The sequence below is a fragment of the Sander lucioperca genome, chromosome 11, assembly GCF_008315115.2.
Source record: "Sander lucioperca isolate FBNREF2018 chromosome 11, SLUC_FBN_1.2, whole genome shotgun sequence".
NCBI classification, from domain to species: domain Eukaryota; kingdom Metazoa; phylum Chordata; class Actinopteri; order Perciformes; family Percidae; genus Sander; species Sander lucioperca.
In genome coordinates this window covers 30,040,167-30,056,815 of record NC_050183.1, presented here as the reverse complement: position 1 = coordinate 30,056,815, position 16,649 = coordinate 30,040,167, and the positions used below count along the sequence as shown (strand labels likewise).

General features: G+C 40.9%; 1 protein-coding gene across 1 annotated transcript in view; it reads left to right on the top strand.

Annotated features, from left to right (window-relative positions):
- Positions 1–16,649, top strand: part of arhgap39 (Rho GTPase activating protein 39) — a 124,285-nt gene that overhangs the window by 71,260 nt on the left and 36,376 nt on the right. Inside the window, exon 2 of the mRNA XM_031311735.2 lies at positions 4,954–5,373. Coding sequence (XP_031167595.1) covers positions 4,954–5,373 — 420 coding nt within the window. The remainder of the gene's footprint in view (positions 1–4,953; positions 5,374–16,649) is intronic.

Here is a 16,649-nt window from a genome sequence, read left to right as displayed (position 1 = left end):
TGCCTGCCAACAGTTAGTCATTCTTATCCGTCAACAACTGGTCTGAAGACTTGAAACCACACAGCACAATAAAGCCAGCAAACATGCAGGCTGTGTGGTTTAAAATGCTGTTAACATGTGCATTTATTACAGTAAGTGTGTGTGTGTGTGTGTGTGTGTGTGTGTGTGTGTCTGTGTGTCTGTGTGTTTGCTGTGTAGGTGTGTGTGAGTCATATTAAAGCCTCCCTCTTTCTGAAATACAAACAGCTGCATTTGAGCTAAAAGGTGTGTGTGTGCGTGCAGTGAGTGGGCTTCTAATTTAATTATTCATAATATTGTATGTGGTAGCTCTGTGTAATCCCTTTGCGATTTAGTAATGTGCCCCGTTAACAACGTGCTGCAGACTTTTATCTTCTGTTGCTGAACAAAACATGTTTGTTGGTCTGTTGGCCTCTTGTATAATTGTTACATTCAAATACTGGGCTGAAACGAGTGAAGTTCACAGTAAAACAAAAATAATTGCATTTTTCATTTTCAAGAGCATTAAGAATTCTGAACAGTCGAGATATTTACATTACTGCATGCAAACAGTCTGATGTAGGCATTTACATGATCCCATTGTTTGACGGCTTCCAATGATTATTGCACACCATAAGCAATATAGCACCTACTGTAATTGTCCAGGGAGACATCTGGCATCCTAGATTGTATTGCCATTATTATGTTGATCATCTGGTCATTTCCTTGAAACTGTCACCATCACAGTGCCTGATATGTATGATAGTCCAATAAGTGTTGACTCCTGCCTTTGATTGATTTAGATTCCACATACAGTCATGTGAACAAATTAGGACACCCATGCTAAAGTTGACTAAAAAGAGGAATAAAAAAATCATCTTTTGTAAATTGATCTTAATGCCTTAATTAAAAAATGAGGAAAAATCCAACCTTTAAGGACACCAATTTTGTTTGTGAATAAATAATGTATCGTAAATAAATAAATGTTCTTCCTTAAAATACAGGGGGCATAAGTAAGTACACCCCTATGTTAAATTCCCATAGAGGCAGGCAGATTTTTATTTTTAAAGGCCAGTTATTTCATGGATCCAGGAGGATCCAGGATTGGCATGGTTTTATTTCAGTTAACCTAATAGCTGGTTTGATTTGCATTGAGAGATGATTTTATGGAAAGTACCCCATGCCAATCTCTAGGTATGGTGAAGAGTATGTGATGATGTGGGGCGATTTTAATTCCAAAGGCCAAGGGAACTTTATCGGGATGCATAGTATCCTGGATCCATGTAATAACTGGCCTTTAAAAATAAAAATCTGCCTGCCTCTATGGGAATTTAACATAGGGGTGTACTTACTTATGCCCCCTGTATTTTAAGGAAGAACAGTTACTTATTTATGATACATTATTCATTCACAAAGAAAATTGGTGTCCTTAAAGATTGGATTTTTCCTCATTTTTTTAATTAAGGCATTAAGATCAATTTGCAAAAGATTCCTCTTTTTAGTCAACTTTAGCATGGGTGTCCTAATTTTTTCACATGACTGTAAGTAACTGAGACACTCATCCATGACTTCATCACCTCCTGTCTGGACTACTGCAATGGTGTCCTGTCTGGACTGCCCACCAAGGCCCTTAGCTCTGCTGCCAGGGTTCTAACCCACACAAAGCCCTGGCAGCATATCACTCCCATCCTCCAACAGCTCCACTGGTTGCCAGTCAAGTCACGCATCACCTACAAGATCCTCCTGCTCACCTACAAATCTCTCCATGGACTCTCACCACATTACCTCACAGACCTCCTCCACCCCTACACTCAGTCACGTTCCCTGCAGTCCTCTGACAAGGACCTGCTGGACACCCCCCGCACCTGGTTGCGGACTTTTGGGGACAGGGCTTTCTCTGCCAATGCTCCCACACTCTGGAACAGTCTACCACTCCACGTCCGCTCTGCCCCATCCCTGCCCATGTTCAAAAAGCACCTCAAAACATTTCTTTTCACTAAGAAAATGGTACCCCCCCCCCGACCTTGGGTACCATGAAAGGCGCTATATAAGTCCAAGTTATTATTATTATTATAACATAAATATTTGGGTACATCCACAATCTGACCTAGTCATATCATAATAGTAATAATAATAATTAACATTTTTGTAATGTAATTGTCATTATCAATTAGTGTTGTGTCCCTTTTATTTAATAGCGTCCTCCAGGGACCTCCATGCCAGGATCCATGGTGGAAAATAATGTCTATTATCGCCTTATCTCAAATTTAGCGACTTCAGACCAACAGGGGAACAGCGAGATATATTATATTGTAATTGATTCCCATGCATGCTGCTCAGCGTATTCACAGCTTTTCTGCCAACAGCACGGGATCTCTCTCTCCTCTCATGCCGTGCTGCAGTCAGTCAGCCGACACAGCCATCAAGCTTCATGCAAATTATACGCGATGGCGTTGCAAAATGCAAATGAGCGTATGACATAACCTGGCAACTTTTAGCGACTTTTGAGCTAGTGCTTGCTACTTTCTAGGGATAGACCGATTATCGGCCCTGGCCGATTGTCAGGTTGTTTTTTGGCAGTCTGCAGATTATCTGTATTGGCGTTTTTATTTGCCTGATAACCAATAAAGTTAATTATTAAAAAGTGGTCTACTTTGGCTCGGCTACAGCTCTGTGTCTGTCCCTCTGCTTCAGTTTCACTCACCACTGAGTCTGACTTAATGTCCCGCCCACATCCCTATCTGACTCTCTGTTACTGTTACTTATGTTGAAAGATTCTAATTTATTAAATAGTTGCTCAAAGCATTTAAACAAATTTTTGTTTTGGAGTTTGTAACATTCCAAAATCTTAATTTTGACTTAAAGATTTTCATTTTCACTGTGCATATGGGTTCCAAATCAGCACAACGGTTTTATTAACTACTAATAATCGGTATCGGCTTTGAAAAACCAGTATCGGTCGATCCCTAATACTTGTATTGCAAAAGTCTTGGCGACACTGCTGGGCACTCTGAGGAGACGGAGCAGCAGAGCGCCAAGCACAGTGAAAGTGAAACCGTTTATTTTCTACCATTTTTTTTATCGCTGCCTCGCTACCTAGCTGTCTAGCTGCCTAGCTGCCTAGCTGCCTCGCTGTCTAGCTGCCTCGCTGTCTAGCTGCCTCGCTACCTAGCTGCCTCGCTGTCTAGCTGCCTCGCTGTCTAGCTGTCTAGCTGCCTCGCTGCCTAGCTGTCTAGCTGCCTCGCTGCCTCGCTACCTAGCTGCCTAGCTACCTAGCTGCCTAGCTGCCTCGCTGCGGTCCAGCCAAACATCTTCAGGTACACAGAAAGTATGCAGGAAGTGGCCCACATGCAGCTTCTTGCCTGTGCATACACATTGGTAAAAGGAAAGCATATCAGTCAGTCAGAGTACAGCCCATGTATCCACATAGTTGGATTAAAAGGATAATCACATTATGGTATTTACAGGGACTCTGCCTTAATTGAATTGTTGCCTTAATCATATTATCGGTTTGATTGATGGAAACATTTAAAGGCCTGTTTGTTGTCTTTCTGTAATGTCTGTCAGTAGAGTGGGGGGGGGAGATACATCCATGCAGACATAGGCCTACTACATAGGCTTGACTCTCTCCACACCCCACCTCTGGCTCCTCATGCCACTGTACCTACTCTGCTGTAGCGTCCCTTTTCACTACTGTTTAACTTATTTTACTATTTATTTAAATTTATTTTATCGTTATTAATACGTACTGTGTGTATATGTTTATACTTATATTGTTTATATCTTTTTATCCTTCTTATATTTGTATGTGTGACATGCTCCAACAACACCATGACAAATTCCTCGTATGTGCAACGTACTTGGCAATAAAGCCCTTTCTGATTCTGATTCTGATTCTGATAATGGGTGTTCTTTGGAATCAGTACCTGAGAGCTTTTTCCGCCCATGTTATCCAATCTGTCTGTTTATAACCAGGCGCATAGCATCCACGTCGGACCGCACGCTGCAGCGATAGTTGCGTCTCCTCTATTTCTTGCGCGAGACGCACGTATGTGTCAAGCCAGGCAGGTAATCACATACAGGAAGACCGCAGCCGGATACACTACAAAAATAAAACACATTTCAAAATAAAACGCCTAGGTTCATGGTGATTTGGGCTGTTTTGACTTCTCACAGCGAGACACGATCAGGCACACGGAAAAAGAGACCGACAAACGGACAGAGAGAGAGACACACACACACACACACACACACACACACACACACACACACACACACACACACAGACACAGTCACATATAGGCTACAGTTACCACAGTTTCCCCCACTCATCCTGTCTCTTTCTATCAGAGAGAGAGAGAGAGAGAGAGAGCGTAGAAATACGCGTCCGCTATGAATGGCCAGGCACACGATCAGGCACGTATCTACGCAACGCGACGCTACGCTCTACAGAAGGCATGTGGTTCCTGAAGTGTCAATCAAAACTGCTGAGCGGTCAATGGCCACATTTTATTATAGTTCGTTCTTTCCTATATGTGCCAATTGTAATACTTGTGGTTTTTTTTTTTTTACCCCTTATTTTGACACTGTACAGCTCCACATGTTTATTATTTATTTAATTTGTGAACAGTGAACAGTTGTCGTTTGGGTTTGTGTGCGGTGCGGTACGGTGCCTGATCCAATACTTATAAAATACCAAAAAAAAAAGAAGAGCACAAAACGACAGTGGGCGACATTAAAGAACGGCTTGTTTATTGCTAAGGCTAACATTACCTGCTGTCAAGTGTAACGTTAGTGTTAACTTGCGTCACATGCACCGATGTTTCTGTAGCACCAGGTTTTGGTACCCAACTCAACCCTTGTTGTCAGTTGGTGCAGGACCTCCAGTAGTCGGAGGTCACGGTTATTTTGAAAGTCAATTTGCTAAAAGTCTCATTCTGAACTCTCGCCCTGCAGGTTGGAGTGGGTGGAGATCATCGAGCCGCGCACACGGGAGCGTATGTACGCCAACCTGCTGACGGGCGAGTGCGTGTGGGACCCTCCGCAGGGCGTTTGCATCAAGCGTACCGGTGACAACCAGTGGTGGGAGCTGTTTGATCCCAACACCTCACGCTTCTACTACTACAACGCCTCCACCCAGCGGACAGTGTGGCACCGGCCCCAGGCCTGCGACATCATCCCCCTGGCCAAGCTGCAAACCCTGAAGCAGCACACGGATGCCACCAACCCCCGTCCTGCAGGTGGAGGAGGAGGAGGGAGGGCGTCAGCTGACAACAGCCCGGGACGTAACAGCGGGGTCAGCCGAGAGGGAAGCACCTCCTCCTCCCTCGATCAGGAGCTTTCTGAAAAACAGGGCAACAGAGAGGAGGCAGACAGGTAAGTCACCTGGCGGGCCGGTAAACACAAACCTAACAAACAAGACGGGACCAATTTGTTATTATGGAGGCCACAAGTGTTAAAGGATAACTTTTTTTACCAAATTCTACACATCAAAGTCCGTTTGCTGGTCCTGAACATTGGGTTCAGAGTCAGAATTTGTTTTTGGTTTCAAGCAGTGGTGGAAGAAGTATTCAGAACCTTTACTTAAGTAAAACTACTAATACCACACTGTGAAAATACTCTGTTACAAGTTGAAGTCCTGCATTGAAAATGTTACTTAAGTCAAAGTAAGTATCATCAGGAAAATGTACTTAAAGTATTATATGTGAAAGTACTCAATGCAGAAAAATCCTTACATTCCACCACTGGTTTTAATTTAGTAACACTAACACAAACACACACACACACACACACACACACACACACACGCACGCACGTGCCCAAACAGCATCATTTTCATGTCACACACACACTTACAGATACTCTTACACAATATGGTAATTATGTGTTTTTGGTTTTGTGTCGTGGACCATTAAGGCTAGCTGAGGGGCATAATAGTGGGTAGCAGGGCACTGCTGCATGGTAAGTCACCAGACGCTGAAAAATACCAGTTGGATCGGTCTTTGTTTGTCTATATTGGGACAGAAAGGAAAGCAGTGATGGCTGTGATGCTTGTGTGTCTTGGAGGCACCACATCATTGTGGCATGAGGTGGTTGTATGTCTGTGTTTGTTTTTATTCTGCACAGAAATAAGAAAAGAAAGGTAAGGGATTGTTGTGGTGCTTGGTGCCTCTGTGTCTTGGAGGCTCCATGTATCTGTCTCTCTGTACGCACACTGAAACAGATAAAAAACATTTTATTCTGCAGTGAATAAAAACTGAAAAGAAATCTGTGAAAAATCTATGATATTGCCCTGTACCCCACGCCTCCAAAGTACAAGGCAATTGCACATTTAATAAATGAATTAGTAAGCTGCAATTTACTTGAAAAATAGTTGTGTATGTTTGTGCTCTTCACACTATGCTGCATCACATTGATAATCTCTCAGTCTGCAACCATGGGCCCAGTTTGCAAATATCCAAATCCGCTCTTGTGGTTCCTTGAGTGTTGGTAACCCTCGATGCCATGTTCAATGGTAAAAACAAAATATTTGAATTGCATTCAATAACAGCATGTGAAAAAACAATTTTCTCACATGACTCTGATGATTCTCTCTCATAACATAAGGTGGTAGGTGTGAAGCCCCCATTAGTGTTCCTGTAAAAGGTCAGAATTAGTTTCTTTCCGTTCTTGTCAGTAGTTCCTCTTCATCCTCTCCTCTCTATCTCTTTCTGTCTCATCATCCCATCTCCTCCTTTCTGTCTCTGCCACTGTCCATTAATTCCTATCCTCTGTCACCTTCAGAGCCCCTCCCTCCCCCAGTCTTGGTTTCCTTGGTTTGCTGTAATCTGCTGCAGTCTGCAGTGATTGGTGGATCTGCCTGGCTGGGGTCACAGTGTCCTGTAAATGTCTTCTTTACTTGCAACGAGAACACACACACACACACACACACACACACACACACACACACAAAACCATGTACTTCTATTCTACTTGTGGGGACACTCCTCATAATGACATAATGCATTCCCTAACCCCTAACCCCAACCTAAACCCCTCACAACTAAATGTCTAACCCCCACCCTAACCCCTTTACATTTTAACCCCAACCAAACCTAAACCTGAAACCTGAACCTTAAAACCAAGTCTGAACCCTCAAACAGGCTTTTGAAAGTCTGTCTGAAGGTGAGCGGCCAGAATGTCCTCACTTTCCTAAAATGTCCTAGTACCACTTTCTGTGAAACCCATGTCTATAGCGCATTATAAGCATTCTTCTAATGCGTTATAATTTGCACTGTATACTTATTGTTATAACCGCTCGTGAATATCCATAATTTTTTCTAACAATATTTACAATGCATTATAAAGAATTTCATAATGAAAATGAAAGCGTGATTCATGGTTCTGCGGAGGCTCCATGCAGAGTTTACGCCGTAGCCTACGTAAGTGGCCTGAAGTTTATACTTGTGCGCTGGTGTGTGGGTCGAGCCGGCATGTGTGTGTGTCGGGACTGTGTGGTAGAGCGAGGGAGAAGTGAGAGAGTGACAGTGATTATCTTCGGAGCGACTCAAACAAAGTGTCTCCCCTGTTCTTTCTGACCACGGTGGGAAATCTGTAGCAGGAAAAGTTAACCCTCTCCTTGATTTAATGTTGTTTATGGAGAAGGAGAACCAGGAAATGAGTCGGGGGGGGGAAATGCAACGCTACCAAGCCACTTTGTGCGTCGCCATGACGTGCTGTTAAGTTTTTCGAGAAGTGCACGTCAGTCTATGGCGTAGGGTCCGCCGTAGGTCCGTGTCGCACATACCTACGTACGTAGCCACGGCGTAGATTTTACGCAGAAGCATAAATCACGCTTTATAAGGTCAACTATCGAAATGCTTCATAACTGCTGGTCACTCACTGACATGTGTCAGTGTATTATAATACTCAGTTGTAATAGATTTGAATCATTTTAGTGTATTATATTGCATTATAATCACTATTATAGTAATGCATTATAATGTGATTAAAAGGTATTGAGTTATGAGGTATAGGCAGATATAATAGTACGTTACTAGCAGGTTACAAGTCACTATAAGTGGTCAGCTTATTTTACCTAAAGTGAAAAAATATCAAATCTATGCAAGAACAACAAAAAATGTGAAATGAATTGTGACGGGGGGGTGTCATAACTAAAACTGAGTGCACAACAACTATTTGAAGATCAAGAACAACTGAATAATGGACATACCTGCAAACTAATCGCCGTTTTGAATGGGAAAATGGCATCCCGTGAATCGTGTAGATCCGAAGAGTTTTTATTTGGGGGGGGGGTCCGAGACCCGGTGCTAATACGGCACCGGTGCCTTAACGACATTTATCTACCGGACCGAATAGCAACGCGGATTACGGTGCCTTATTTAGGTGCCACAAAATGCCTGCGCTTCTCTCTGATGCTCCGAAAACGGATGTTAGAGGGAACTGAAGATGTGTCACCTTTTTCAGCCCTTCTGAGTTTGCAGGTATGCATTTACATTTTTCTAAGGTAATGTTTTTACCTGTAGCTGTATATAACGGTTCATAACAGACAATAAACTGCATACTGGTAAGGTACTCCAATTTGACACAACTGAAATATGGACATTTACATTTCACTAATGTGACGTTTCCCTAAAAAACTCACTATAAACACTAAAATGACCTGAATTAATTCTACTTTACCTGTAGCTATTTATTACATTAAATCTCTAGTAAACTAGAGATGTTCTGATACAGATACTAAAATTCTTAAAATGCTGGTATCGGTATTGGCAAGTACTGGAGTTTATGCACCAATCTGATACCATCTAATTAAGCTCTGAAGAAAATCTACTTTAAAGCAGTTTATGTTTATTTTCCTGATTTTCAAACTGCATAGTAAAGAAAATTCATTGTTTGTGTTTGTTCATGTTTCACACAGAGTTTAACAACAAAGATAGCAATCATATCACATCCATACAGGGATAGTAGTATACAGCTGTTAAAACATAATAAAATAAATGACACACTGGTATCAGATCGGTACTCGGTATCGGCCAATACGCAAGTTAAGGTATCGGAATCGGTATCGGGAAGGAAGAAATGGTATCGGACAATCTCAAGTAAACATTTGATCAACAAAAGTTACTCCTTAAAAAAACAGGTGCAAAACCATGCACTGTTGTTACCACTTGGTAAGTCTCAACTCAGTCTTACCTCTATCTAAAGTCATCTACAACTAAGCTAGTGACCACCACTGTCCCTGCCATCCCCCAAATGTGTCAGGCTCCTCATTCACTTCCATTCATTTTGAGGACTTTACTATTTCACAGGCACAGTTTAGCATGCTTTTTGATAACAGCAACCACCTTGAACTGTATACAATTATATTATAGGTTCCATGAAATTAATTGTGAATTAGGACTGGGCAATATATCAATATTATATCGACATGGATATATGAGGCTTGATATGGTCTTAAATTTTGGATATCGTAATATCGTGATATGAAACAAGTGTCCTGGTTTTAAAGGCTGCGTTACAGTGATGTAATTTGTGAACTTACATTTACAGACTTACTTGCTGTTCTATTATTTGCCTTTACCCACTTAGTCATTATATACACATTATTGGTGATTATTTATCATATTAACACTCTCATTGTGTTAATATTTTGTGAAAGCACCAATAGTCAACCCTACAATATCGCCGCAATATTGACATTTGGTATTTGGTCAAAAATATTGTGACATTTGTTTTTTTTCCATATCACCCAGCTCTATTCAGTCCCTCCAGAAAAAGGCGATTAGACGATCGCATAATTCAATGCATAATCAGCCAAAGTCTGCATATTTATGCGGGGGCCGCATTTTTTCAAATATGCTGCACTTTCGCTGCATAAATTGCTGATTTCCACGCAAAATATGCGGGGCTTGCATGATTTCATAATCCCCGCATTTTCGTTGCAAAAAAGTCACATATATCTTAGCAGAAAGTTGAAAAATGTTACTTCACACAAGAGCAGCCATTTTCCCCTGTTTCCATGGGAACGTTATGAAGTGACGTAATTACGCAACGTGAACATCATCGCCATGAAGCCATGATGAAACCGCAGTTTTTGCAAGTTCCCGCAATTTCATCGCATAAAATTGCATAAATATCCCGCATATTCCATCGCATTTTTTAAGAAAACGTGCCACATAATCAAGGATTTTTGCCCGCAACAATCACAAAAAAACGCCACATTTTTCTGGAAGGACTGTCTATTGTGAATATGAATGAAAATTAACTTTGTAGAAGTTTTTTTTTATAAATAAGTGTTTTCTGTGAAATAAGTACGTTTGGACCCCTCCCTTCAAAGAACAGGAATCGTGAATTGTTGGAATACGATACCCAACCCTAGTTTAGAGTTTAGATTCACTTCTAAATGCTAGTCTGTACTTAGCCTAATTTTACTGTTTTCTGACTGCCTTTAGCCGTATCGGAGCTGTGTTCAGCTACTGCTGATGCAAACCCAACATTTCCTGCTGCTGCTTCACATTAAAAGCTTTCCATCCACAAACCAGCAGGAGGCTCTTATTGTGAAAGAGCAGTGCTTTTTTAACAGTATTTTTCTTTAAAGGAACACGCACACTTATTGGGACTTTAGCTTATTCACCGTATCCCCCAGAGTTAGATAAGTCTATACATACCCTTCTCATCTCCGTGCGTGCCATAACTCTGTCTGAAGCACCCACCGCTAGCCTAGCTTAGCACAGATCCTGGAGGTAACCGGCTCCATCTAGCCTACTGCTCCCAATAAGTGACAAAATAACGCCAACATTTTCCTATTTACATGTTGTGATTTGTATAGTCACAGCGTGTACAAATAACGAGGTCACATGAGACACAGCCATCTTCTAATATTCTAACCATATACACACTGGGAACTATATTCTCAGAAGGCGAAGCACTGCTACTTCTGCTACTTGGGCGGAGTGATTTGCTCGCAGCACCTGAGAAGCCCCGTGGAGGAGCAGAGTGTTCGCCTGGAGTTCGAACCTGCACACCCCTCATCAACTCAGATATCATCTGTTCATAGTAAATAGTCACAGTAGAATTAATTGGCACGATATTCTCTTGTCATATGGTCCATTCCCCGCAAACATTTAGTTATAGCAAATAGCAGTCTGTTTAGTGTGGAAGCTGAGTGTCAGGCTGAAGATGGTCCCTGGAGAGAGTGAATGCTGTTAAGGAGAGTGGGAGAGGCAGTTTGTCGTAGACCACACAGCTTCCTCTGTGACAGATGGGAGCTATTGACCTCTACACAGTTCTACCAGCCTGCACACACAAGGATCCTATTAAAGGATGGAGAGAGGGACAAATGGGGAGAAAGAGGACAGAGGGAGGAGAGGAGGACAGAGATCAGGATGAAGAAGAGAGTAGAGGATAAACACTCACTTGTACTGGAGTCTGTACCTTTGTCCTTCTGTTATATGCAGTGTCTGAATTATTGACTACGTTTACATGCACATATTTCGGGTTTTGCCCTTATTCCCGAAAAAGACAATATTCTGACTAAGCTGTTTACATGGCTAATGAAAGTGAACATTGCACTAATATTCCCGTTTACATGTAGCTGTGCAAAACAGGACCGAACCAGCTTCTTGAAAAAGACGTCGTTGCGATGTTTGTGCATATCCAAAAATCTGTATCCAAGTCTTTCATAATGTTTAAAAGTAGCGGTTTCTTCTTCTTTTCTTTTGGGCATGCATCTCTACTGCAGTCCTGCAAATGGTTGGCTGGTTGGTTTGTGTACAACAACCATAGCAATGCCAAGAGGCCATAAACTGTCACAAACTGCGGCAAAACCCCCGATTGAGACGCATATTCCGAATGCCCTGTATACATGTCTAAAGAATGCCTCTAAAACCCAACATTTTTTTGTAAATTCGGAAAAAGGCCTTATTTTGAATATCCAAAGGGAATATGCTGTTTACATGACCCGAATCAAATTTGGAATATTGTCATATTCTGAATAATACTGAAATATTGATGTGCATGTGACGTACTCAATGACATACTTTACAAAGGACATTTTATATTGTGCAAAGACCTGCACTTCTGCTACTTGGGCAGAGTGATTTGCTTGCAGCACCTGAGAAAGCCCCGTGGTGGAGCAGAGAGTAGCAGTGCTTCGCCTTTCTGAGAATATAGTTCCCAGTATGTATACGGTTAGAAGATAACTGTGTCTCATGTGACCTTGTTATTTGTACACGCTGTGACTATACAAATCACAACATGTAAATAGGAAAATGTTGGCGTTATTTTGTCACTTATTGGGAGCAGTAGGCTAGATGGAGCCGGTTACCTCCAGGATCTGGGCTAACTAGGCTAGCGGTGGGGGCGTCAGACAGAGTTACAACACGCACGAAGATGAGAAGGGTATGTATGGACTTATCTATCTCTGAGGGATACTGTGAATAAGCAAAAATCCCAAGTTCCCCCAAGTTGGCGTGTTCCTTTAAAGCTTACAACATAAAGTAAGCTTTAAGTGCAATAGTAAACAATGCAGCGGTAATGTACACCTCAGCTGAGAACAGAGAAATGTCTCTGCCTTCTCAACTGTGTAATATATTAAACGTTACCTGTAGAAATAATTCATAATAATCTGACACACAAAAGAAATCCCCCATATAGCCTATTTAATGGACTGTCCATTCTCTTGTGCAAAGCTGAAGTGACAAGCAATTTTAAGTTTTTTGTCTCCATAAACTCTTAAATATAGGATAGAAGACAGTCGATGAGGACAACTTAACAATAATCATTGCTTTAATTATATTTCATATCACACGACATCTGTTCTCCTGTAAGTTTCGCTAGCAAAAAGTAAAAAAATAAATAAATAAATGCGGTAATGGCAATGATGATGTTATCGTCACAGCCCTAGCCATGTGCTGAGTTAGCTAGCTAGCAACTTAACTAATGGGAAAAGATACTTTGAAAAATTTGTGCCGACAATGTGGTTTGTGTGCAAACTTAAGGCTTAAAGTGAACTAGCTTATTAAAAGTTGAAATGTTTTACAATAAATAATGAATCGGGATAGATGTGTTAAAACTCATCAGTTAGCATGCTCTATAAAGATTTTAATGTGGACACAACTTACACACCTCTAAACCAGGCTTTTATTTTCCAGTATGATCCTTCTCCCTCAAAACTGAGATAGTCCACACTAATTGCACTAGCCAAAAGATGAGTCAACCTCTTGACTTGAAACCAAATGGTTTCCAAGCCAAACAGTCAATTGGTAGGTGTTTGGAGGTGTGAAAGAAGGCTGGGTTAGAACTTCTTTCTTAAAGGGCAAATCCGGCTCAAAATTAACCTAGGGGTTAATAACTTGTGTACCGAGTCGTCAGGGCAGAGGGTAAAGTAAAAAGAAATTGCTATTTCTATACCACTAACAAGGCTCAGAATAGCACCACACTTCAACAGTAGCATATTGAGAGTCCCTACATGTAAACCGAAGCATTGAGAACTTTGTAAGTGTACAGACAGTAGTTTATTATCAAGCTGCAAGGTAAGGAAAAAAAAGACCTTTGATGGTAGAAATGGATCAGGAAAGCAATAACTACTGCATATACTTTCATCCGAAATTTACAGATATCTGGAACTGCAATGGCATAATTAGCATTAATCGCTTGTTGAGGGAAAGGAAGAAGTACAGGCCTATCAATGCCTCTGGTGGATGAGAGTCAAGGCAACATCCCAGGAGAAGCTTATAGCCTGTACAGTAGTAACTGATGTGGTGCAGTGTTGGGCCACCCCCGGCTCCCCCATTGGCTTGGTTAGTCAATATTTAATCAATGAGGGTAAATTACAAAATTGACATTGTCACGTCCCTCCTCCTTTACCTGCCCTCTCTGTCTATTACCTTGGAAGGAAATTATTCATGGACGGTCCAAGAAACTCTTTGATTCTGCATTGGTGTGTGTGTGTGTGTGTGTGTGTGTGTGTGTGTGTGTGTGTGAGGCCTGGTGGCACAGCTGCAGACTGTCAGTCCAGATGGCTGCTGGGAGATCTGCTCTCACGTATTCCTTATTGGATCTGGTTATATGGGAAGTGTCTACCAAGTCTTTTAGTCTCTTTTTCTCTCTCACACACACACACACACACACACACACACACACACACACACACACACACACACACACACACACACACACAGTAGCAGTGGCAACTCGCCAGTGGACCACATGTAAACTGATACAAACAAACCCTTTTCATGTTGTGTGGCAAGTTGTAGACATCACCAGTATCAGTACACTCTATGAGTAATTTTGTCACAGTGTGTTCAATGTTTTAATTATATTTTCAAAGTGGGTTGGTCTTGGAAAAATGGCATGCAGCTTAAAATACAGTAAGTCCAAAAAAGACTATGTTTTGCACATCCATGTAGTTGCTGTTGCAGGACAAAAAAAGTAAATGTTCAAAGAAGGTAAAGTCTGCACAACAGCCTAATGCTCCGGAAAAATACTTTAATAGTGGCACACAACGTTTCGGCCCATAATTTGGCCTTCCTCAGGTGTATTTGATTACAATGACCCATCATGGGTCCCTTTGTTTACGGACTTTACCTTCTATGAACATGAAGCATGAAATAAGCAACCGTGCATGTGAGTGCATCAGCCACAGTGAGTTGCCACAGCATACCTGACCTTGAAGGCTGATTGTGTGGAGCTGGAGGGATGATTTCCAGTGGCGGCAGTTCACAGTCCAGTGGCCCCCCCTCCACGGCCTTCACACTGTGCTTACCAGTACTTTTAAACTTAGAATCTTAGCTTTTGATCTTAGATCAAACCACCCGCTTACAACTTTAGTACATGCAGCGTTGTCTTGGTACAACATTATCCACGCTGGGGACAGCTTCTAAGCCATTACTCTTCGGCTCACAAGTTTACTTTTTATGTATTGATTATTAAAGGCGGCGCTAAGCTATGTCTCGTAGTTAATAGTCTAGTTAATTGTTTACACGCAACACTTTAAAATTAGGGCTGCAGCTAATAACAGTTTTTATGATTGATTAATGTATCACGTTTTAACATGCATACAACATTTTCATAGTCTAATCAATTCCCTTTCTGTTGATTACTCCATTAATCAACTAATGATTCATGATTTAGGCACTACTGAGGGCTGCTGCTCTCATTTAGGAATATTTAGACATTCATCTATGTTTTGAGTGTTTCTCAAATGAAGGTATGTGAGATTTTTTTAAATGTTAATTTCAAAAATATCGGTCATGCATAATTCCCAAAATAATTATGCCAGAATAATGAATGAATTCAGTGATACATTCTAAACATTTGAAATGTAGCATTTAATTGTTTTACAGTCACAAAGTTGTTGTTTAGTAAATCACACGCGGCTGGTGCAGAGCTGTAATGTACCCCTTAATTTAAGCATTTGTTATCTAACGAAAATACCCACATTTTTTATTTTGTGAATAAAAAAATGACTTTTTTTTAAAGAAAAAATATACATAGGTCTTGTACAGGTGTAATTATTTGAAGATACGTTGATGAAGAAAACAAGTACCTGCTTACTCATCTATACTTATGTACATATATACACATACTTTCAAAGATACAGTATGCTACATATCTAAATAACGAGATAGAAAGACAGAAATACAGCTCGTTATGGGCAAAGCAGCCCATAATGCCAAAAAAATTATCTTCAACTGCTCGGGTGCTGCAAGTCTTTCTTTTAGTTTTCTTAAGAAACATGAAAAGCAAAATATCGTCATTGCTGCTGAAGTTTGAAGACTCAATTGCTAACCAGTTGCTTCAAAAGAAAAGGAAGTAGAATATGAGGAAGTGGACAGCTTGGTTATTGCGTGATTTACATATTTTGCATTTTTTCCGTAGGGATTTTGGTTTGGACCCAGAGTGCAACAGCGGTTAGCCCAAACATGTATTACACCCACATTATTCAGACATGATATGTTTTAATTCATAATTTTTTTACAGGAGACCATTGTTTTTACTTGTTATATTTACAGGCTATGGATTTTTCGAGACATTTTATAAGCATGACTGGTAGAGGTAATGTCCTTACTGATTCTTGACAAGCTATTTCATAGCAATGAATGGAGGTTTCTCATTGAAATGAAAGCTTTTTTCCCCGACATTGATATTCTCACATCCTTTTTACATAAACTGAGCTACATAACAAAGGGTAACCTTTGAAAATCATTCCACATATGCTTAGTTAGGAGAATACTCCTCTTTAAAATGGAAATAGAATAGATGGAATTGAAAGGTAAATCCAGCCAGCCAGCCAGCTCTGATGTGGAAATAGGTGACCGTAGTTTGACTCACTGCTGATTTATAATACTGGAGAAAGCAACATTTCCACACTTTTTGGCCACTTTGGGATTTGTTGGTACCTTTTAGTGAAGTATTTCAGTCACTGACAGCTGACTGGGCAACAGAAATTTAAATGAAAAAGAGATGAAGAGGAGGAATCTTTAGGTTGACGCTGCAGTAATGGAGACAGACTAGAAAAGGCAGGGAATGTGCTTATTGATTTGATGGTCAAAATGGAATGATTAACAATTAGGTATAAGGAGAGAAAGTGTAGTAATGAGTAGGAGACATAGAGAAAAAAGGTTGGCAGAGAAGTGGATGGACTG